This window comes from Astatotilapia calliptera, chromosome 18 (assembly GCF_964374335.1).
Source record: "Astatotilapia calliptera chromosome 18, fAstCal68.1, whole genome shotgun sequence".
NCBI classification, from domain to species: Eukaryota; Metazoa; Chordata; class Actinopteri; order Cichliformes; family Cichlidae; genus Astatotilapia; species Astatotilapia calliptera.
This window is the reverse complement of record NC_137439.1, coordinates 33,246,446-33,271,928: the sequence shown is the minus strand read 5'-3', so window position 1 is coordinate 33,271,928 and position 25,483 is coordinate 33,246,446. Positions and strand designations below refer to the sequence as shown.

At 39.6% G+C, this 25,483-nt stretch overlaps 1 protein-coding gene across 6 annotated transcripts in view; it reads right to left on the bottom strand.

The window, feature by feature from the left end:
* Nucleotides 1-25,483, bottom strand: part of astn1 (astrotactin 1) — a 476,318-nt gene that overhangs the window by 218,561 nt on the left and 232,274 nt on the right. For all 6 annotated transcript variants that reach the window (XM_026150134.2, XM_026150137.2, XM_026150138.2 and 3 more), the window contains 2 exons: nt 19,370-19,536; nt 13,002-13,196 (listed from right to left, as the gene is read on the bottom strand). In XM_026150134.2, coding sequence (XP_026005919.1) covers nt 13,002-13,196; nt 19,370-19,536 — 362 coding nt within the window. The remainder of the gene's footprint in view (nt 1-13,001; nt 13,197-19,369; nt 19,537-25,483) is intronic.

The following is a 25,483-nucleotide window of genomic DNA, read 5'->3' as shown; positions in this document are numbered from 1 at the left end:
ATCTTTGTCAGGTCCATTCTGACCCCCGGGACTTATGTTTGACTGCCTTTGTCCTGGCTAGTGCTGTGGCAGGCAAGATGAAGGACCCAAAATGCAGGAATCAGAAACAGGAAGTAACTTAGGTGCAGCTTTATTGATGGAAAATCTTAAAAGAATAGCCGTTATAAAAACAAACCAAAATCTCAAATGCAGAACTAGAACTAGACTGGGAACAGGAACCTAGAAACTAAGAAAACTCATACTAGGAAAAACCAACCGGGACACAACAAGAGAGTACGATGCAATAACAAGGAGGGGATGACAGAGGACGGAAACACACGGAGGAATAATAAGGAAACAGGAGACAGAAGGGCGACACAGCTGGGTTTAATTAGGCAGGACGAGACAAGGAAAGCAAAACTAAATACACAGACAAAGACACGGACTTTCAAAGTAAAACAGGAAACACACCGACTAAACTTACAGACACAGACTCAAACATGGTTTCACACAGCAACACGACTGACTTGGAACCAGAAGGAACCGAGAGACTAAATTTAAGAACTAGAAATCACAGAACCATGAACCAAAAGACTGGTAACGATAAATCGTGACGTAATCAAAGCTTAATAATAATACAAAAATCAAAACCCTTGGTCACCGACCCAGGACCGTGACACCTTTGATGTAGACTGAAGGTTTTATTCCTTTGCCATTTCTTTTCATTACACGTCACACTTAGCTCAGTTGTAATAACTTCAGAGGGACCTGATACAAACCAGGCTTCTGCTGCCACAATCATACATTTTCTTTGTTGTTTGAATCCCAGCCTTTGTATTGCAACTTCCATCTATTCTTGATCTGTATCAGCCAGGATATGCTCCGGCAACCCCAATAATCCTAAATTGGTAGATGGAGATCTGTTATGATTTGTTTAGATTTTTCACAAGTGCCGCTGTCGAGGTGATGGATTTGTCAGTTCATGCTGCGTTGTCATTGGTTCATTAGTGAACATGGGTCATAGCAGATGTCACATTTTGAGAATTTTGTTGCAGGCTCTCTCTGACTACAAGTCAAGAGACAGCCTTTAAAGAAGGACCTGTGAACTTCACAGTTCAAAATGATCATTTCTGTTGCAGAGGCTCAACACCAGACAATATAAACTGGGCTTCACGATTCTAAACAACTGTGAAAAAGTATTAAACTCATTCATGAAACAGCAGTCCAACTTATTTTGAGCTGAAATGTGAATGATGCAAATAAAGGAGGAATATAGCTTATTAATTATTCATTTAACTCTAGTATCAGATCGGTACTCTGTATCAGCAGATACCCAAAGAGATCCCAAGGTACTGTACTGGAAATTGCAGTAGGATGAATCCTCATGCAGAAAAAGATGAAGCACACAAGGATGGCGACTAGAAGGACAACTCAAAGATAGACAAGTGTTTTTCATAACTGGCAGATTGTAAGGCAATACTTTCTGGCAGCTCGTTAGAGACAAATCAATAAATACTAATAATTATGGTAGAGTATGGGTGTGTATTGAAGAGACAGAGTCACATTAAGCATGTCATTTTTCATTATGTTTATTGTTCTGCTGCGGAGTGACTCATATTCAGTCTGAGAATTGATGTCCTCATTTGTCTGATGCCGCGAGTGACTCTTGGTTGAACTCACTCATTTTGTCCACTCCATTATTCCTTGTCTCAGTGCCAGTTAGGTTCACAACAAGGTTTTGCAGCAGAATGACTTCAATAAATCAGTGACCCGGGTCAATTAGGCATCTCAGGTTGGATGCTGAAAAAAATAAACTAAAAACATCTTTGTTTTTACTCCTGCAGGAATCCGCAGCCAGGCTGACTTGGGCAAGAAATCAGACAGTGTCTGTATTATGATTGGAGAAACTTGCCATCAAACAAAGACCTTTTATTAATCCAGCAAGCACGGACTCATTAGCAGCTAAATGTGCCACTGAGTTCGTCAGCTGGTGGTAAACTGCTGTTTGGTGCTGCGCAGGTAGTGCACACTGGGTTTACCAGAGCTTGTTGCTGGAAAAGGCTGCCTGTTGCCACGGTAAACAAGTTTAATGAGAGAGCTGACACTGAACCAAAACAGCCAAGCGTCAGACATAAAACTAACACTATGAGCCAGACGATAGTAATCGGTGTAAAGTTAAGTCGTTTAAATTACTACAGGTACTACTTATAAAATACCAATTAGCGCAAGTTTAAATGACACTATAATTCAGCTTGTGTTCAGACTGTCTAAACCACTGTAGATGTCAAACCTAATGTGTCAGTTATCGCACCTTCAGTCGCACAGGTACAGTCTGTGTGTCAGCCCTTTCACATTCCCAGGGCATCAAGTAATGTCATTTTGTCAGAGCTGGCAGTGTCACACCTCGGCACAAGATGTCCTTTAGTAGCTGTGAGTGACAAATCGGGTTATGTTATATAGAAGGACCAAGTCTGTCATTCCAACCGTGTCATTTATGAAACTGCCTGGTTTAAAAGTGTTTTTGCATGTTTGTTTCTTTGTTCTCCCCCAAATCACAATCTTTTATTTAACTGAGTGCTTTGACTAAACCTAACAAAGTTTTTAAGCTTAACCAAGTAGTTATCAGAGCTTAAACCCATCAGCAAATGGAAGTTAAAAAAACAAAAACACAAACACAAAGAAACAAACAGAGCATGAACCATGCAACTAATGCCACTGCCTCCCTGCCAGTTATTATCTGTGCAACCAATATTGCAGAGAACGTGAATGTTTCTGACAAAAGCTTCATTTTGTGAAACAACCGCTACAACTTTCATGTCCAGGGGTCTTACTTTCCTATTATATGCCACGTAGGCTTAATATTATTACCACCTGCCTAATATTGTGTTGGTCCCCCTTTTGATGTCGAAACAGTCCTGTCCCATCAAGGCATGGACTCCACTGAAGGTGTGCTGTGGTATCTGCACCAAGATCAAGTCTTGTAAGTTGCAGGCTGTGGGCTCCATGCATCGGACTTGCTTTTCCAGCACATTCCACAGATGCTCGATTGGATTGAGATCTGGGGAATATGGAGGCCAAGTCAAACCTCAAACTCGCTATTGTGCTCCTCAAATCATTCCTGAACCATTTTTGCTTTATGGCAGGTGCATTATCCTGCTGAAATGGGCCACAGGCACCAGAGTTAATACTAACATGAAAAGTGCACACCGTCAGCAATGCTTAGGTAGGTGGTACGTGCAGGACCCAAAGTTTCCTAGTAAAACACTGCACAAAGCATCACACTGCCTGTGTCGGCTGCCTTTTCCCGTAGTGTATCCTGGTTCCCCAGGTAAGTGACAGACACACACCCAGCCATTCCTATAATGTAAAACAAAACGTTATTCATCAGAGCAGGCCACCTTCTCCAGCATGGGCATCCTGACTGATCTGTGGCTATGCAGCCCCATGTGCAGCAAGCTGTGATGCTCTTTGTATTCTGACACATTTTAATTGGAACCAGCTTTCCACTTGGAGACACTCTGACCAAGTCACCTATTCATCACGCTTTGGCACTTATCAAACTCGCTCATATTCTTACGCTTGCCCATTTTTCCTGCTTCTAACGCATAAACTCTGAGGACAAATGCTCCCTAATAAATCCCACCCACTAACAGATGAAGAGATAATCAGTGTTATTCACTTCACCTGTCAGTGGTCATGATGTTATGCCTGATCGGTGTAAGTGCTTAGGAATTATAATTGATGACTCGCTCTCTTTTATAGCATGCATTCAGCAAGTGGTGAAAAAAGTCAAATCAATTTGGTTTCAACTTTCAAACAGAGAGGGAAGAAAGAGTTGCTTTCACTTTCATGTCAGTGCTGGATTATGGTGTTCCTATTTATATGCAACTGTTTTCACAGTGGTTACATATGCTGGATGCTTTTTATCACGTAGCACAGAGGTTTTACTAGAAACCTTAAAGCTCTTCCCCACCACTCTATGTTGTACGCATTTGTCATTTCATAGACTCACCCAGTGCACATTGGGGGGTTTTAGGCTGATTTTGCATTGCTCCTATCTTACTTACTCACATTCATTAAGTGTGGAAAGTTATTGTTACTGGTCCCAAAACTCATTCCTTCTGTCGGTCCTGAAAGTTTATTGTGAATTTGGAAAAAATGAGCGTTCAGATTTGTAACTGTCTCCTCTTGGAGTCAACACAGACTTAAATTCATTATGATCTCCTCTTTAAGGAGATTTCAGGTAACCCGGAGGCAGTTACTTCAGGCTGAATATTAGTACCCGCCCCCTGTGTTTGTGCCCAAGACAATGACTTAGAGCGGCATTAAAATGAATAATTTTGATTTATTTTTGGATTAATTCTTTTGTGCTTTTTAATGTGTGTATTTGCTTCTGTGATACTAGTCTACTCAACTACTGTATTCCTGTCTGTCTTGGCCAGGACATTCTTGAAAATGAGAGGTTTTTTAATCTAAAGACTTCATCTAAAGGGTTTTATTACCTTGGATAAATAATAAGGGTTAAATGCGAATGAATAAGTAAAAAAATAATGTTTATGATGATGTTTTCAGCTTAGAGTTAAAGGTTTGTTTAAAGGAAGCGTACGGTCAGGGAGATTTTAAACACTGCAGGTGATGATAAATGGAAACACTCTCTTACTTAACAGCACAGACATCCTGACTAACATGGTTGGTTTGCGAAGGAAAAAAGTTACGTGAGAAGCAAAGCATTTACTGTCAGAGTGCAGATATCTTCGGATGAGAGGCTCATTTGCTGCTGTTTATCTTGCTCTCAAATTTCAAATTACCACTTCCTGTATACTCCAAATATTTCCTGCTAGTAACCATATCTGACACGAAATATTAAATTAAGCAAATAAGATAGAGAGCATCTCACTTACACTAAATGGATGCTCTTCTCAGTTGCAGCCCCCTTTTACATCAAGTGTAGATATATTAAAAAGAAGGGTGTAATAGCCTCGCGCCTTTAAAAGATTCATACCAGCAGCCATTAAAAACAAAACATGAAAGGTCCTCATGGTTCATACTGGTGACAGTTCTCCCATTAATATAAACTCTGCATAATGTACCCTTTGATGCATGCGGAGATCTGGGCCTTAGTTGTCGAGGGGAAAAAAGCACAAATATTTACAGATCACAAACTGCTGCCTTCAGGAAAGCCACAGCGTGAGAATAACAGAAGCCACCGGTTTTAGCGGAAACAGTGGTAGCTGTGCGGCCATGCCGAACACCAGCATCCATGAAGCATTTTATTACAGCGGTCATTGTTTGGCTGGGGGTGCAACAGTATTAAGTCGGCTGCTGGTGCACCACTAAACTAGATGCAAGTGGAACCTTTGAAACAGTAGAATAAGAAACAATAATCAGGAGTGAAACAAATTTCTTTATTATATATCCAGTACAATGCAAACGTTTTAGGAACATCCGATGTTTAGATCTTTAACCCTGCCTGAGTCAGAGCCCTCAACTGGGGACCTGACTCAGACAAGCACAGTCTGTACTTACTGGTACTGGCATTTTAAAGAAACCTTTCAGACAAATAAAATATGTACAGGAGAGTTTTACTTTACTACAGGTTATATGCTTTATTCAGTGCTTGTAGAAGCAAAGCCTGAAATCTTAAAGAGCTACATTCAGCAACTAGAAAGTCTAGCTCTGAAACCCATCGCATAGCACTCATCATTCATTGATGTCAGCAATATGGAGATTTTCACAAAAGAATTATGATCTCCTGGACACTTAGAGCAACGGCTCTGCAAAAAGTACTTGACTACTGTGGACAAATGTACCTAGAAATAGCGTTGCTTTAAATGTATAATGAGGTCATGCTTTCTGTTTACTCCACTATATCTTATTTTTTCAAGTAAAAAAGAAGGAAAAAACTACGAATTGCCCTTTCAATCCATTAGTCCAGTAAATATGTTTAACTTGTAAGTCCTACATCCAACCATGCAATCTAAAAGTTAAATGACTCTGACAATTAAAGACATCCCCCTTCAAACTACTCTGCTTGGGTACAGTGCCTCCCTACTCCCTACCACTGCCGGCATTCCTGCACCATTTGGAACGTGCCACTGTGACTCCTTTTTACTCCAAATTTAGAAGATGAAGGGTTCAGATACGATGAGCATGACAACTGGAAGAGTTCAAGAAGATGGAATGCAAATTTTAGGAAATATAAGCGTAGCAGGGAGCACCTAAAAGGTACACTGTGTGGAAGTGAAAGCAGTGACTGAGAAACCAATCTGGTAAGTGGGGCGAACACTGAGGGATTGTTGGCATGTCCAATGTTCCCAATGCACTTTGTGTCAACCTTTTGGGAGGAATTCATGTTGTAACACCTGGTGAGTGATGGAAAAAGACAAAATAAAGATGTGGATGCTTATCAATATATGATGAGGATCATCAGCGTGTACTAAAAACTAAAACACAGCTCGTTATGCATTGCTATATTTGTAGTTTCTACAAAACTATAGCAACCAAGGCTGTGATTTTACTGACACCGAGTCAAAAGCCTGTCATTTTCTGCTGAAAGTAATTACGCGTGATTTCAGCTGTCAGTTTAACAAAACACACAAATTGGGAACGTAATGACTGAATCTCAGTTGTTTTGCTGACGACCGTGATTAGATTTTTCTCTCCCATAGATACACGTGAAGTGGGTTATGTGGTTGCTATCGCTGCATTTGTGTTTGACAATTTTCACTGTAATTTTGTTAGAGGATGGCATGTAACATTTAGCAGCCATCTGGCACTGTAAGCATGTCATTATTCATTTTCTCTCTTGAAGTTCAATGAACTCTTGCAAAACTGCCAAAACTTACTAAAGACTTTTTTTTCTTCTTCTTTAGCAGGAGCTGTGGTGAAGCAGCCACCTGTTTGATGAATTATTAAAATGTGAAATGAGACAAAACACCAGGACACTTTTGATTTACGACAACAGTTCTTTCACTTTCTTTTCTGTTTTCCTCGCAACGATCCCCCCTGACTATGTGACTCAATAAACTCGTGGCTTTCAATAAGAGACAATCAGGGCCACTAGCAACCCATTCCCAACCTCTGTCTCCATTAGTCTGCAGCGAGCATATTTCATATTTTAATTAACTGAGTCAATGAATGTATTCCTCTTGAGGGCGTCATGTCGAGGGTGTGGTACAGCAGGCACAAATGAGCCCAAAAAAATAAGAGAGGGAGTTTGAGAGAAAAAAAAAAAGATTCTGACACAAAATAGTGGGGTGAGAGAGTGATGGGCTGTCAGGTGGGAGTGTGGTCTTAATCATTGATCCCAAGCAGGCAGCAGAATGAGAACAAAGGCCACTAAAATATTCATTAAAACCTGTTCTGAGCTCGTCGTGCGAGAAAGCAATAGAGAGAGGAGTTGAGAGAGAGGAGAGGGAGGACACTGTTAGGAGTAATGAGAGGAGGTTAGCTTTTTAACATCTCATTACTGGAGTCCACTGGCTCCCGCAGAGACGGGAAGATAGAGACTCTGTCACTGAGCTCTGTAATTTGAACCCAGATCATATCGCACCCCCGAGATGTCACCGTGATAGGATCTCCTTCACACAGACGCGCGTCTCACTCTGTAACCAGAATCACCGCGTGCCCCACCGGCCCTGCTGCCAATGACGATGCCATGACTGGATCTCTCCCACTAGGAAATCAAATTTAAAAAAAACTTGTGTATTTGAAATGATAATGCGGAGCTTTTTGTGCAACGAGGGGAAGGGTGTATTTTCCCCTTTCCAAAAAAACATGAGAAGCATTTCAGGGCTGGTGAGCTTGAAAGATGGACCACGCTGGGCAGAGGGAATCAAACAAGCGCTGCGTGTGTGCATTTACAGTATGTGCATACCTGAACACCCAGGTTTGTGTACCAGTTAGTGTTATGTGTGTGTTGTGCTGCTGGCCACCTGCTCACTGTTATTGCTGCTTCCCTTTTATCTCCCCCACTTTTTCTCTATCCTTGACGGGGCCACAGAGCAGCTCCGTTTCTCTCCCCAGCACTCGCATTTCTCCTCCAACAGCAGCCAAAATGTTGACTTGGACGGATGCTTACCGTTTTTTCTTTTTACTTTCAGTGCATGAAAGTGGAAAAGTGGGCAAAAAAAAAAGAAAAAGCAAAGAAGTGTACTGTTGACAGCAAAAAAGAATTCAGGCAGGTAAAAATGGTAGCATATATTTGGAGCGAGGAAAAAACAAACAGACGTATAAAGCCACACCGGTGGTTAAAGAATATTAAATTTTGACTTCTTCTTTCGACTGAATGAGGGAGACAGATGCTTTGTGCCACTCCTGAGCCGTGGGGTAAGGGCCTTTTGAAGAAGTGCCAGTGAACATCACACAGAGGTTCTCATTTTCCCTCCCCTTGCCTCTGCCTCGCGTGCTCGTGTTTACTCAAGGGCAAATATGTGAGGGAATATGTGAACTCACGGGCCGCGCTGCTGTTTCGCTTGCATGTTGTAGATGCTGATGAATAAGTCAATGGCTTCCGAAGGCTGGTCGTTGCATCTTTGCACTTTTGCAGCCTCGAGTGTCTGTTAGAAATACTGTAATTGAATGTTCTGCAGTTTGAAGGGTGTCTTTGACTGCAGGTCGTTTGGGTCGTGTCAGAGAGGTGCACACTACTTGGCTCTTTGTGTCACTCTCTACAATGAGTGGAGGGTGTGGGAGTCAGCTAAAATCCACTGTTTGTAGCTTCAGAGGAGAATGACATTAGAGCAAATAAATCCACTGTACTGGCCTGTGTTTAAAAGGAAGATGGCACCCTACCTCCCCTGCTGTTCCTCCTTGGAGTAACCTTGCAATTTATTTCATGGCTCTCACAAACGACAGATTACACATTCAGATTTTTTTCATCCATCGCTCTGGTCACACTCTGTAAAATGCTGGATTCTACATCCCAGTATTAGGCTTGAAATCTGTTCCCTTCAAAATAAATAAATAACTAGATGTGCATCAGTGTCAGCAAATCTCTTATTAAACTGTGTATTAAGTAGAGAGTAATGTACCAAACATTCAGGTAAGGCTAGCAGGCCTTTTATTTTTAGCCTGAGCTGACTTTCATCGATTAAAATGACAAATATGGCTGGTTTCAGACTATATGAGCTCTAGTTAATTACCATGAAGTCCATTAGGAATGTTGCCTGGTAATGTTCTGTCTGTGTATCTGTGATTGAAAAAGGAAGAAGTAGAAGAAAAACACTGTCTGTAAGTGTCCGTGATGAGTTCCAGCTGAAAGCTGAAGCTCATGGCATCCTATGGTTTACATAAGGCAGAATTTCCTGGGTACACTTTTATTCTTATTCATTCATTCATATTTGTTGTTTCACTTTCACAAAATCGGAAGTATTTAAACATTCAGCTTAAAATGTCCCAATTCTCAGTATGTGCATTTGTCATGGTTTATCATTTGTACATTTAACTGTTCAGCAAAATGGACATAATGTTGACTACATTTTAGTGAACACTTGCAAACTGTAACCTCAGTTTCCTGTTATTAGCTGACAGGATTAGCACCGTGACCATGTCATTGGCTGATATTTGCCTAGACCTGCGGTGTATAATTTGCACAGAATTTGTTAAGATCCAAGATTTTCTGTCACTAAAATATATCGGAGGTTCTAAGGTGCTACATAAAGTACAGCTTTGCAATGTTAATTACAGGAAGCTCTTTGCGCTCATTTGAAAGTTGACCGCCAGCTAGTAATTCTTGCTATGTATCATTAAATTTGACATTCAGTTTCCTTGGTGACAGATACCATTGCAAGCTACGCATGCATTTCCAAAGGCCAACATTCACTGTTACACTTATGTTCATGTTATTGGTTTTGGAACAACTCCCGACACACATCTGTGGATGCAACGCTTTCTTCCTGCAACTTTGATTCATTTTACTTTCAAGCCAATTTGTTCCTTAGATTCAATTTCAGCACACTGACTCCTGGTCAGTTTCAATCCATTTGGTGCTATCTCCAATAATTAGGCCTTGCATTAACCATGCCTCCCTACAGAGTCTTTCCTTCCTCTTCCACCACCTCATCTGAACAGGAAGCACAAGCGCTTTCAAATGAGATCAGAGCTTTTGAGATTTAGATTCTTGATGATATTAACTATTAACCTGGCTCACGCGTCCCTTCCTCTCTACGACTCTAGCGGTCGATCCCTAAGTGGGTGACTGGCCTCCGGGCAGCAGAATCCATGCATGGCCCAAATTAAATTCGTGGGCCGCAGATGACTTTGCTGACCTTCCGGCTTCCTGAGTTTAGTGGAAATGATTGCCACATGCAGCGAGTGATAATTAACCACCCTCAAAGCACTCCACTAATCATTCTGATCTCTGTAGAGATTATGAGAGGGACAGTGCGTTGCTTTTCACCTGTACTGTTGGATATATACATTAGGTCTCACAAAAGAGGCAATGCATTTTATTTGTGTTAAATAATACGCAGCCAGGAGAAACATCCTGTTTTGTCATTTACTTTTTCAGAAAGGGAAATGGCATAAAAACTCAAACAAAATCCTTACTCCACCATGAAATAACCTTTACAGATACGGATTTGATCTTTTCTTCCTAGCAGTAGAGACACATTTGCCTCCAGATTATGTATGAACAGCTTCCCTTTTTGTGACCTGAACCATATTCTACTCCCAGAAAAGCTGAAAGGTTGAGCCACAGCACTAATGCCAACATCAGCGGCGTAGTTTCTTAAAAATGCTTTGGGCACAATGATTATTATCTGTGTGAACGAAGGTGGAATTAAATTTCCCTTTTTCTTATATTGTTTGTTGCTTCTCGAGTTTTGGATTTTCAGTACAGAAGAACATAAGAATTGCAGATAATAATGAAGTCATATTTGTACTGGCAACCCAGGTCAACGTGGAATATAGGGCTTTGGAGTTGAGGTATTGTGGGAGCGCGGCGCCATTTTCCTGGGCCACGAATCAAAACAAACACATTGTGTCGGAAGTACGACTGCATGAAACATGCTTGAAAGCAGCTCAAAAGAAAACGGATGGTATAGAGACTGATTGCGTCCGGAGGCGAAGCGAAAATAAAGTGCAAAAAATAGAGTGCATCGCAAATGTGGACGCGTATGAAATACGCCAGTGGAGTAGAGACCCAGACGACTTACCGCTATCGTCCTAGCGTCCTTTGCAAAAATCTCGTTGTCATATTATGTCTCCATATGTGTAAAGTAGATGCAAACTACTACATTGATAATCCGGTTAGATATTACTTAAAACCCTTTGGTTGGGGTGGGGGTGGTGTTTACCTTCGACTAGTGCTCTCTGTTGTTGTCGTTGTGTTTGATTTATTACTTTGAGGGAAAACAGAATTTTTATACCTAAAGGGGAAACCACATGAACATTTATTTGGTACCTCTTCAGATATGTTAAATTCTGTGTGTATGTTAAGCACAACAATTAAAAATAACAAGAAAAAAGAAACAAAGAAAAAAAAAAGAAAGAAACAACTGTCGCGTCCTTTCAGTTTGGATGTGTCACCACGGCTTTATTTGTCCTTCTGTGCACCATTAAAGTGACTTAACTGTGTCCACTGAGAAAATGAAAATCTGTTGCTTCTGTGGTTTGACACAAACAAACATTGTTATAATTGTTGCATCTTTATTGTAAAGTAACACAAAGTCATCCGCTTGTAAGCTTTATCGCTATGGATTCCTGGGTATGTTCATATTTGCATCAATATACACTGCAAGTCTGCGTCTCTGCTAAAGGGAACATACTTTGGTGACATTCAGACTAAACACTGTACTGCAAACGTAAATCTTGGCGTTCAGTTCTTTAATGAAGTAAAGCCTTTGAGGTGTGAGGGGCGGGGCCTGAGCTTGTCCACTGTGAAACCAATTAAAAAGCAAAACTGAAAAACATCAGTGCTTTATGATTATTTATAAAACTGATATCACTGCAGTAGCTATAGACGTTTGGAGAGAACAAAAAGCTAAAGCAGTAATCTTTATTTATTGCAGTGTTTTGTAGATTGATATAATTTAAAAGAGCATCAGTCTGACCTAGTAAGCAGGTAACTACCAGCAGCAGTGGTAGTTCCCTTATTTTCAGCACTCATAAAGTGTGAAGTTAACATCTTAAGCACGCACACCTGACCCTAAATGCGATCTCCTCCCTTTTGCCCCCGTGTCTGGGGGCGTTGGTGCTTAAGAGGTTGAGTGTGGAGTAAAGTAGTTACCAAGTGTTTGTCGCGACCACATAATTATCCAGTTTTCTCCGAATCCTTTGCCCAGCCTGGTGAAGGTCCAGGCAGCAGTGGACGTCCCGTTGAATAAGTAACGTTTATTCACAGACACTCATTTTTCACAGAAAAGTCACAAAGTAAAACTAAAACTAAATAAAAAACAAAAGGAAGTCAGCTAAATGGAGCTGGAGTGGTGAACTGGTCCTGAGCCTTGGAGAACGAAAGGCTTTGTCCCCCCTGTTCTTCAGTCTCGTACGAGGGAAAACGAATAGATTTTGATCTTGAGTGAAGACAGCAAGCAGCAGTGTTTAACAAGCAGTTGATATTTATAATCTATGTTCAGCCTTGGATGGGATTTTGTTCTGTTAAGGGTGCCATCATTTTAACTGGGAACCTTAGTGCTGTTCTTAGTCTTTCTCTCAGCTCTCTGTTGTTCTTCTTCTACTCCCGTCAAAGGCTCATTGACTAGGATCTATGAATCTGCTTTGTGTGTCAAACATATAGTCCCGTCATACCTGTACTGAGAAGACTTTTACCAAATATGCATACATACATGCTCCTTAGAATTTTAATCCTCAAATGAATAAAGTTTAAAAAAAGTGAGTAAGGAGGTTGTGCTGAGAACAAGCTAAAAGTCTCTCTCTCTCTCTTTAAATGAAGATAAACATTCACTGTGATATCGGCACTGTGGGAGCTGAAAGTCCTGTGCCAAGTGTTTCCCAGCTGAGGTACAAATGGCAGAACAATGTCCCACACGCTCCATTCCACCAAAGTCTCATGTGCTTACCTGAATGTGGCCTTGAGGATCTGTCCAGAGGTGCTCTCTTTGGTGTGGTTGTTGTATCCGTAGAAAAGGTCTCCAAACACCGTCTGGTTGGCAGGGATATCAAGCACTTCTCCACAGTCTATTCCCTCAGTGCAAGCCTCAGACAGCGGCAGGCACGACCTCCCATCTGGACCGCGTTTGTAGTCTTCGATGCACCTGCAGCAAACAGGGATTAAAGTCATTTACTTGATCCACGGATTTCCTTTTTCTTTTGTTTTCCTTTCAACACTGACTTCAGTTTAATTACTAACTCGATTGTCTGTTTGTTTTAGGGTTTTCTGCTCGGGCATTTTCCTTTTGATTCCTTATATTGTAGTTATTGAGCAAATCAATCTTTAGTGTGCAGACGACAAATGTTTATTATTCTTGAAAATAAAAAAATGTTTACACTGAAAAACTGAACAAAGCTGAAGTAAACAACAACAACAGTAATAATAATCTGACACATCTGTAGACAAAAGTTAACACAGACCTTTAATAACTACCTTTTAATTCTATTAAAAAGTAGATAAGTATATTCAATTAAAAACACATTAACTTTACCCAAAGTTACCAACTTTGATCTATTAAAAAAAATCAGTGGAGGTCTTTTTGATGTTTACTTAGATTTAATTCTCCACAAGCTGTGTGCAATCTAACGATCAACAAGTCAATATCTTACTTTACTCATGTCAAAGAAGGTAAATGAAACACATGCAGACAAACACAGGACAACTTGATTGCTGGTAGCTGACACGCCATCCATTACATTTTAGGTAACAGCCATAGTTTCTGCAGCAAACAAAGAATTGTACAGGCACGTGTACTAACTACAGACTACCAGAAAGGTCCAGACTGAAGCTGACAACCAGATGTTGGTTGGTCCTCCCCCTTCGTGTCTTACTTGAGCACCCAGTCTATAAATGCATGCATAATCCTGTCTACAGCCTGACAGGGCTTATATTATATAACTACCCACAAACACTACTGTGATGATGTCAGGCAGATCTTGTCATGTTAAAAAATATGAGCCCTTCTCAAGTTATCTTCCAGGTCAGGTTAGTCTAAACCAACCAGTTTATTCTAACTAAAAATTGGGAAAATATCTGAAAGACACACCTATTGAAGTTAGTAGAGTATGTTATAAATATTTCGTTTATACCCACTGTAAAGCCAAAATGTCATTTTTACCTCGCAGTAGTTTCCACAACTTAATAAATGTAATTTCTTGTGTTTTGGTTTCTGTGCAGTTGCCAAATTAAAAAAAAAAAAGTATGATTTCATGTATCAATATTCAGAAAAGTATCTTTTTGCTAACTTCAAAGCATGAACAACTCATGACTTCACAACTCACTAGAATCAGCAAAATCCTTTCTGCTCAACTGACACATAATCCCCCATTTCAAGAAAGGAGCTAGAATCCACACACTGAGAGTCCTCTCAAGGTTCTTTCATATTGATGATGTTTTGACATCTCAGTATGTAATATACTCTGAAATGAATCAAAGGCACACAAAGTGGAGGCAGTGAAATGGAGGGTGGAGTGGGGTGGAAAGCAAAAAGATAATCTGTCAGGGATTTACACTATGAGAAGCTCTCTCCTGGATGCTAAATGTCGCAAAGCTAATGCCAGTCTCCGATGGGAAAAGTGGAGGATTAGCCACATCTGCACTATGGGAAGAGATGACAACAAAATGCTGTTGTTGAGAATTCAATGAAGCAGCAGTCTGTATCACCCGCTTATGTAAATTTGACACAAATTCGTACGCCTGCAACATGATGTTTGCCCTAAAGATGACAGCAGCTTGTTGTGTTCAATTAGAAAAGTGTTGTTTATCGGAAAATGTGCCGTTTCTCAGCTGAGATGATCAAAAGTCATTGCTTTTGTTTTAATTATGTCTACTGAGAAAAGTAAGAAACAGATCTTGGCAGCTTTCTGCATTCAAACAGCGCAAAGGCTAAAAGGCCAAATGCTAGTATGACTCGTGAGCTGCAGATATTCTAAACACATCTTATGTTAAGACTCTCTTTAGATCAAAACTCTTCATATCCAGCATATCTTAGCAGAAGGTTCGTGGCCGTCTCTAGTAACTCTAAATATTATGCTAGTTATTATTAGGCTTCATGTGACAGAATAAAAATGCCAACTTTGTTCAGTTTGCTTTTAACTAGGGCTGCCACAAACGATTATTTTGATAGTCACTAGTCACCGATTATTTTTGCGATTAGTCGACTAATCAGATCAGACGTAAAAGGTATAGATTATTGCACCAGCAGCATCTGCTCTTATATAACTATCATTAGCTTACAGCTTTAAGTGTTTCAGGTCTGTGCTAACTAACAATAAAGACAAGATGATAGTTTATTAAATTTTAATGAAATTTGCAGATTGTTTCGGTGAAGTTTAATAAACTCCTTGCTATCTAAAATATAACAGGACACCGGAGTAAATTCTGGAGCATCTCACACTTCTGATGATCAGCTGTCTGCTTGACGTTTATTCAGCTGTGTAAAAACTATAACTTTAATCTCAGCCAAACAGATTTACTCAGGAACAAATAAAATACTGAAAAAAGCCAAACAATAACATTGTTAAGTTATCTAAGTGACTTATATATGTTTAACCTGAGTAACAAAAGAGGGCGGTGGGTTTGAAAACAATTTGCCGGGAGTCCGGTGTTCTCACGGCTCTAGTTAGCCTTGCCCCCGGCTAGCTATCGAGCTAGTGGGTAACAGACGTCTCCGAAAACGTCAGAGCGCTTTTGAAAATATGCAGTGTCCTGATAAACTGAGCAGATATTTGAGGTTTACACAGCTACATTCTCACCTGAAAATATGTGAAACGTTTATTTTGTGACCCAGAAAGAATAATAAGAGTAATATTAAAACTAACTAGCTGCCGCCATTGTTGGAAACTGAGCTGGGCCGCGCTATGAATTCTGGGACAGAGCTACTTCTTCTTCTTCTGGGTTTAACGGCAGTACATGCAGTGCTGCCATCTTCTGTTTCAGTCCGTTATTACACTCTTAAATCCTGCTACTTATTCCTGCGTCTTTTGCGATCTTACAAAGCTTCAAACGAGGCGTCGACTATTAAATCAGTCGTCGACGATTTTGATAGTCGACGTAATCGTGACTAGTCAACTAATCGTGGCAGCCCTACTTTTAATCTCTGTATATAAAGCTTTGTGGTTTCCATTTGTAGATCATCACTGACCACTGATATTTGAAGACACTTTAGTTACATGCATATGAAGAGATGATCTGATGATGATAGCAACCCAGCATCAGCGTGGTTCAAAATATTAGCAGGTCCAAATCTAGTCAAGTATAACATTCAAGTAGTCTTAATTGCTCAATATTTTAAAACTAATTAGCCTGTGACAACCTCCTCCATCATCATCTCATTCTCTTCCTCCGTCATCTTTGCCTCATTCATATCCATTTCCTATTAATCTAAGGGACAACTTACACTATGTTGCTCTGTCAGTTAACCACCATGAAAGAATCACCTCACATGAAGAAATACATCCACATTCATTCATCTGTTCCATAAACCTTACACTGATGTTTTTTCCCCAGACACAGCCAGACCAACTCTTTCCAAAGATGCAGCCTGTTTAATCAATCAATCAATCAATCAATCAATCAATCAATCTTTATTTATAAAGCACTTTTCATACAGAAAATCAGCTGACTTTGTCCAGACCAGCATGATGCTGATGGATTGTGTACTTGGATGTTTAGTTTCAGGCTAGATTTGGGTTGCTCTGCTGTAACCAAGAAAATGTATTTCATTGATTTCTAAAGAACTAAGTGAGGAAAAGAGGCAAGTGCGTATTGAATCACATATGAACAGGGACTGAACGTAGTACACAAAAAAGTTTAAAAAGCTGGTCTGATTAGTTTTTATTGGATTTGTATTATTTTTATATTATTAATTGCTATTATTCAAGAGTCTCTTTTCTCTTTTCTTTTTAATTCAAAACATCCTCATGCTATGTTCAAAATTTACACCAACTTCATCTAATCCAATAAAACAACACCACACTACTCATGACCAAGCTTTCTATGACTGATGTTGAGCATCAGTATCATGGGATATTTACATAAGAACTAGCACCCTGGATGGTTTTCTAACTGTTTTATGGAGAAATCTTAAAAACATTTTGGGTATACTTTAAAGGATTGTTGCATAGCTTGGTGAAAAGCCTCATTTCTAATCTACATGTTGACAGCAGGCCCATTTTGTAGCCCTTCTGGGTCAAAATGATTAAATATAGTCATGTCAAACAGGGGGTGACGGCCAGTTTCTTAGCCTGCGTGACTGAGGCCATAACACAAGTAGAGTTAGATGATTATTATTAGAAAATAAACTGAGAGAAGGAATCTTGACCCTAACATTGAAATTTATTTATATAAAAATTGTTTTGACCAGTCACCTATCCCACGTGGTTATATGACTTTTTTAAAGTTGACCTTAAAGTACTTTATTTAAATGATTTATATTGAATTAAGAGAAAATGCATACAATGTCCAGGGCTCCAGTATTTGTTTCTGTCAATGTCATTAAATCAGCAGTGTTTTTCTATGATATAATCCATGTTAAATCAGCCTGTTCCTGTACTCAATAATTCAGAAGGCTTGTAAAAAAGCTGAAAAAAATAATGTGACTAAAAAGGACCAAATTTAAACCCATCTCTACTTACTTTGAGGGCTTGTAACTCGTGCAGTTTTTATTGTGTGAAAGTAACATTTTCGATGGATTAATTTGATATGTTACAACTAAATAAATAATAGAAAACAATCAGCTGATTCCAAGGAGTCACTAATTAATTGCAAATGTGTAATTCTTACATGCAGTTCCAGTAAACCACATCACACTGTACTGTGTCGTTGTAGATGAGAACGGTAAATATTCTGAATTATTAAACGTCGTCAAGCCAAAGCTTACGCTTGAAACAACAAACTGTTGTACATTCAGTGTTTTAATGGTTTGTTTGTTTGCGTGGTTTCCGTGCTGTAAATCTATCACTGCACACAATTCAATGTGCAGATGATAACAATAAAATGACACAGACAAGCACCAGTATTAAGACATAGAGTCTAACTTGTGCTACTGTATAATTCATTGTATTCTAAACTGTTTCTGCAACTAGTAGTTAAGAACAGTAAAATGTGAAAGATGTACAAGAAAAACACACTGCAGACGACCCCGAGGTTCAAGAGTGGATTAGCCTTTGATGCCAGTGAGTTAGTACAGCAATAACCCAGGGTGCACGTGGAAGTGAACACATAGGAAGTGCCTTATTACAGATTAAGATGGTTTTCCCTGCACTGAGAGACACTGATAGGATAGTTGTGACTGTATTACAGCTTATGAGCATATCTGTTTTGGAGACTTGCAGAAACTACTTTGGAAGGTAAAGACGCTGTTCCAAGGCATCTGTTATATAACAATTTTCATCATAAAAAATAAACTAGAATAACACACACACACACACACACACACACACACACACACACACACACACACACACACACACACACACACACACACACACACACGCTTTACATTATTTCTTGCCCAGCCTTGTGACCCACTATACAGTCCACTGTGTGATATGTGTCACCGGGCTTAAATCACCTGCTCTTATGTCCCAAAAGGTTTGCTTTTCTCATTCGGTCCATGGTCCAAGGCTATTCCTGAGTAAAGCCCCATTTGTGTTGGCATTACATAAGGAAAAGCAGCAAGGCAGATTTCTTTAAATTTCAGTTGATTTGACAGATATAAATCACAGGTGCATAAATTGCTTTACTTACTTTCATGCACCATATCTTCCAGAAATGAGCGCACTGTTAGGTATTATCTTTAAACTAATTTCAGAGATAAACACTTTTATAAATCAGGCCCCAGGGGATCATAATGGAACTCATTAAAGCCCTTTTTTCTAATTTTGGTATTTTTAATTCAACACTCACATCAAAGTTTGCTTTAATAAATGTTAATGGTGGTATATTTAAGACTCCACAAGCAGGAGTCTTAAAGTGCCACCACCATACTGCTTTACGTTTTTTACTGGCTCATTTTGCACTAAATGCTATGAATACACATCTGTTTTCATTTAAAAGCAAAAACTATATATATCACCTGAATCTGGGAACTTTTCTTCTCTGTCTGTCTCTCTCTCTGTATATATAGCAATGGCAGCATACCAAAGGGATTTATTTTGTTTTTGTTATTGACTGACCATAGACCATGTAAAATGTGACAAACCTAACATGACAGAATTGTGAAATATATTGCTATAATAATTAAAAATAAAAAGCACAGAATGTGTTGTTTCTTACCCACAGAACATCTGGATGTTGTAGAGTGTCGGGTCATCCTCTAGAGGGGCCAACTGCTGGAGACACAGCTGCTCACATCCTCCATTGAAACCGTCGGAGCAGTCGATGCCGATGTGGTGGTCATAGCACCCGGTGCCATCCTTCATAGGACTTAGTCCTGGGGGGCACTGTGGGACGAACACATGGTTTTAAATGACTAAAATTGGCAATTACACATTACTATTAAGAACACTTTCCTAGAGCTGCTTAAACTGTGTGAAGCTACCACATTAACACTAATCCCAAATGGGGCAGGTAGACAGACCCCATAACATCTGTGCCACAGAATGCAAACACTTAGATTTCTATTCCCATGTGCAGTGTGTGTGTGTAAGCACTGAGCCTTGTTTGTAAAACTGCACAAGTAACAGTATGAGGATATCATTACAGAATCATTACTAAATTAATAACTTTGAACACCAAGTTTTAAATTGCCAGTAAATTTGTGTTGTCTTAACTACCTTTAAAATGACAGGATTTTCAAACGAACTAATTGCTGTTGAGATGAAGACATATGTGTCTTTTCACTTACACAACATGTGTAGGAGCAGACTGGGGGTCAGAACCCAGGTGGGAATCTGATTCATTATTAATCTCTGATGAAATATGATAAAGCGATTAAGATCAGTCACACTAAAATAGTCCCTCAAGATTTACTTTATGTTAGTTTTGACCTGTATGCACTGCTTGAACACAACTACACCTATAAAAGTTTAAAAAAACAATTTAGCTCATGAGAACAAAATGGGCCAGCTGAAGGAAAAACCTACAGTCAAAAGTGGAACGGTGTCCTTTGTGAACGTATTCCATCAAGGTGATTTCTCAAAGTTCACAAGACAGGAATGTTCACAGGGCAGTTTGACAAAGTCTAAGGTTGTTTTACTTCATGTATATATGGAATTACTTAATTACATATATGTACACACACATATATATATATATATATATATATATATATACATATATATATATATATATATATATATATATATATATATATAAAATCACTTAAATAAGTATATGTGTAACTACTTAATTACATATATAACCTTGAAACATAGCAAATAGTTTACAGTGGGGCATTAAATATAAAATATATATTTATATCTTTATATTATATTCCTTCTCTCACCCCAACCGGTCACGGGCAGATGGCCCTGCCCCTCCCTGAGCCTGGTTCTGCTGGAGGTTTCTTCCTGTTAAAAGGGAGTTTTTCCTTCCCACTGTTGCCAAAGTGCTTGCTCATAGGGGGTCATGTGATTGCTGGATTTGTCTCTGTATGTATTATTGTAGGGTCGACCTTCAGGTGACTGTCGTTGTGATTTGGCGCTGTATAAATAAAATTGAATTGAATATTATATACTATATAAAACATTCCTACCTGGCCCCCTCAGAGTTAGTATTTTTATTTATTTATTTTGTAAAATAACTGTTGCATATTTAATGAAGTCATTCCACCATCTGACTATAGCGTCAGTGAATAAAATATTCCCCTAAAGCACGACTTGTTCACAGGAGACAATGTTGTGGTTTTTGAGAAATTAATGGAGTTATGAATACTCAACAGAAGTAATATTAACTTTTCTGCCACTGTTGCTTAGTAGTTGTACAAGTAGAATGTAATGGCCAGCTGATTCATGCTTCTGACCCCACACTTCTTTTTAAGGGTGTACATGCTGCAGGGTGCTGGCAAAATGTTTTGCATTGTTCGTTTGCCAGTTTTTTCCGTATTGATCAACACAAGCGATAGTTATTACATCTCGCTTCTTATGTTTATGTATTTTAAGATATTTTTTCTCCCATTGTGAAGATTTCACAGTTGTGAACATACTGCTGCCTTAGCACTCAGTGCAGAGATCATCAAGTTGGGCGAGTGGCTACACACACACACACACACACACACACACACACACACACACACACACACACACACACACACACACACACACTATCCCTTTAAAGGAGATTTTCTGTTATGGTGAGGAAAATGAGACAATACTGCAGGTTTAATTTCAATTTCCATGCAGATGACATCAGAATTTCTTCATGTTTGAAGGATGAAATTAAATTCTTTAGTTTGGTAGATATACTTCAAGAAATTAATAAGAAAGACCCACAATACATTTTTTTACACAGGCTTGAACAACCTCTTAATGGAACCACCCTCTACACTGCGGTGAATTTACAAAAGAGCTATGAAAGACCTGACTTCACCCCGACTCATTCAGTGTTTCCCAAGCAGCTGCCAAGTGAAATTCACATTATGTTTTCTGTCAGTGACAGCTTCAAAGGAAACTTTGATGGAGTGCATTTTAACAAGGCACCCCTGCCATCACAAGTGTGACCAGACAGTTTGTTTAATCTCAGCATGGAAGAATCAGAAGCATATTATTTTATTACACAGGCCTATTTACAGTGCAGGTGGCCTGTCGATTGTGTTGATTTCAATTTACTTCACATTTTTGTGGATGTAACATCTAATATTGTAGGCAAATAAAACTGTAATGAACCTTCAACTGGCTTGAAACTGCATTTTAGAACTGACCTTTTTAAGAAGTCATTTGGGTTAAACCATGACTTCTATGCTTTAAAGATTATAGGTGATCAGAGAAGTGACAGCGCTCTAAGTCTTCTGACTAGTGTCATCACATCCTTGCATTTAGAGTTAACTTCCTCTATGCACATGCATCAAATGTAGGATGTTTTTCACCTTCCTCTTCTCTTCTGTCCTATATGAGCAGAAAAATAGTTCCACCATCATGGGGAATCCCTTCAGTGCACATGCCTCTGCAGGAGGTATATAGAATCACAGAAACAAGCCTCATATATGGCACTGCAAAGCAATCCTTGGAGCACTTGGGTATAAGAATAAGGATACATCTCCCCCCCCATGGAGAAGAAGGCTCAAATCCAGAGTCAGCAAAGTGGTTAACCTGCACATTAGAGTGTCATGAGCTAAAACTAAGCGGTACTGGAAGAACATCTATTCAACACATAGTAGCAGGATGTAAGATTGGAGCAGGTGAAGCATACCCTGAAAGGCACAACCAAGTGGCTTCAATAGTGTACAGTAACATCTGGGCAGCATATGGACTAAAAGTCACTAAGACCCAATGGGAGACACCACCAAAGTCCTGTGGACTTCAAATTCCAGACAGACAAGCAGCTGCTGGCCAATCAAGCAGACATAGTGGTGGTTGACAAGGAGCAGAATATGATAGATGTGACAATCTCAGTGCGCAGTAACATCACAAAGAAGGAGAACAAGAAAACAGAAAAGTACCAGGGGCTAAGAAAGCACTAGAGCAGATGTGGAAGGCAAAGTCTGTTAATTCCAAACTTATTAAGAAATAACAAACTTTGCATAATCACACACAGGATCACTTATCAACTCTACTGGCAGGTCCTGACTTAGCATGCTGCTATTAAACTGCTTATTTAAAAACAGCAAACTGTTGTATTACTAAAGGACTGCAGATGTTGGAGATTTTTATTTTGTACATTTAATACATGTATTACATTGATGCATGTAAAATGTGCATCAAATTATTTCTGTATTACAAAGAAGAACTGTTGCCATTTGATCAAAGCTATTTAAAGTTGTCAAGTTATTTTATTCATGTCCTTTAATCTCGAAGAAATGTGACTGATATACATTTGCGGTTGTTATACATTTGTAGAAGTACCTGTACAGAATGAGGACACATGCTTGAATGAGTGGTCCCTGGTCTTGCTCCCTGAATAAACTGATATTGACTTTGTCACCCTGCAAAGGGCCGTGGCGACAAATGATTTATTACTTGTGAAGCAATGAGCACATGAAACACTGAATCTCCTAACACATCTATGGCACAGAGTCTTTAAATCACTGGAACTCACTGCAGTCAATGGATGTGTGGACATGCGGTGCAGGCTGAGAGGAATTTGTATTGATGAGTTGCTATACTGCAGCTTGCCAACCACAGATAGCTCTGGTTATTGACTGCCACAATAGGCTTCCGACACATTGGAATAGTGATAACTCGGAACTATTGTCCAGCTTTCCGCAGGATAATAATCATTAAGAATATGCGCCTGCCTGAGCCTTTGTCTGTGGATAGTTGTAACTTGGTTTATAAATCTGGTTTATAATCTTGGGTAAAACATATAATCCTCTGTATAAAACTTTCCCTGTATAAGCAATTGTCAAATCTTTCAAAAACATTTAAATCTAATTTAATAACTTCTTCAGTTGTTGTCTTCAGAAAAGATGTGTTGCCATAAAAGATGGAATAATTCAACTTTATTTATATTGCGCCAAATCACAACAACAGTCGCCTCAAGGCTAGTTCTGATTCTACATGAGCGGCATGTGTAAATTACTGCCATACAAAATGTTGTTGTTTTAAATTTCCACTTGTAGTTGATTCAGTCACACAATGTTACTTCATCTTGCAGTCTTATATTACATTTTATGACATTTCCGATCCATGGATAATTAGGTCTCACTTGGAACTTGATGGCTCACCTCATTTTCAGTGTTGGGACTAACGCGTTATTAAGTAACGCGTTACAGTAACTACGTTATTATTGTGGTAACGAGCATGGTAACTAGTTATTATGCCAAAACCAGGAACGCGTTACTCAATACTGGGATTTAAATAGGCTCGTTATTCGTTACTTCGTGTGGTGGCTATCGCGGAGCTTCCACAGATTCAATAACATTAGCAAGTGGTGGAGGCCCGCAGGTGGATGAAGGAAAAGGGAGGCAAGAGGAGAGACCCGAAGCAGCCGCCGGTCCGAGAGTGTCAGGTGAACTGAACTTCAGGTAAGAAGTTATGACCTGCAGTCTATCTGGGTCAGATATGAACCAAGTTTAGGTGGAGTTTATTTTCGTTGTGCTGACTTTTTCGTACTGCGTGCTAGCTAGCATGACAGAGTTTCTATACAGCTGGGTGGGTGCTATGTTACTGATGTTGAACTTTATTTTGTTCATAGGTTAATTATTAGAGTTGCCAACCGTCCCGTAAAAAACAGAATCATCTCGTATTCAGAGAAAATATTACGGGTTTCTTATTGAGGTGAAAAGGAACAGTTTGTCCCGGACTACAATGAAAAAGACACAAAGCTGGAGTTATTCTGTGTTTACGCTGCACAGCTGCCTCTTCTCCTCTCATTCTCTGCCCCTCCCTCTCCTGTTTCTACTTCAATCATGAAACTGATCAATGATCAGCTGATCGGCTCTCTTGTTTGTTTATCACTCACTTTGCCCCGAAAGAGGAAACCAGCTGATGTCGCGCTAAACAACAGCAGCACGTTTAAGCTTGATCAGCTGTTGTTAGAATTTATTTAATATTAATTTCTAGTATCAGCTGATGTTTGCTGGAGCTGTAAAGCTGCTGGTCATGATGTCGGTTTGGTTATCTGGTGAGAGGGAAACATGAAGATGAAACCAGGAGATGTCCTTACTGAATCATCAGAGCTGAACAGGTGATGGAGAAACAGGTTTACCTTTTAGGTGACATGGATGAGTTGAAGGGAAGTTATGAGCTGTTTCTGAGAGACAAATAACACCAGGATCCTTTTTTAGGTAGCTGACAGCTGGTAACTGTGCAGGGGCGGGTCTAGCAAAGTATTGCCAGGGGGCATGTAGGGCATTAACAGGGAAAGGGGGGCACAAAGAAATACTTTTCTTTCTTATTCTCATTTAAAATGTCTCACTTTTAAAAAAATAATTATCTGAGTCTTACAACAAACGATTGATAGATTGATGCATATATACCATCAGAACAGTGTACATCACTGTCACAACAGCGTTTGTTTTCATTCAAAGGCTTTATGATTTTTCCTATAATGGTGGGCCGGTCTCTAGTCAAATTCCCCGGGACGATTTATTTGTCCCAGTCCAGCCCTGTATGCAGCTCATCTGCAGTCTGGTGTTAACTACATCTTCCTATACAGAAGGCAGAATTTCCGAGTTCTGAGTACAATCGAAAGCACCACGACTGCAGTTTTTGTGTTGGATGTAAAAAGCAGGCTAGAATCATGCGGCGCTCAATGACGGTCCAGGCGTGGGATTTCTCTCATGGAAGTGTG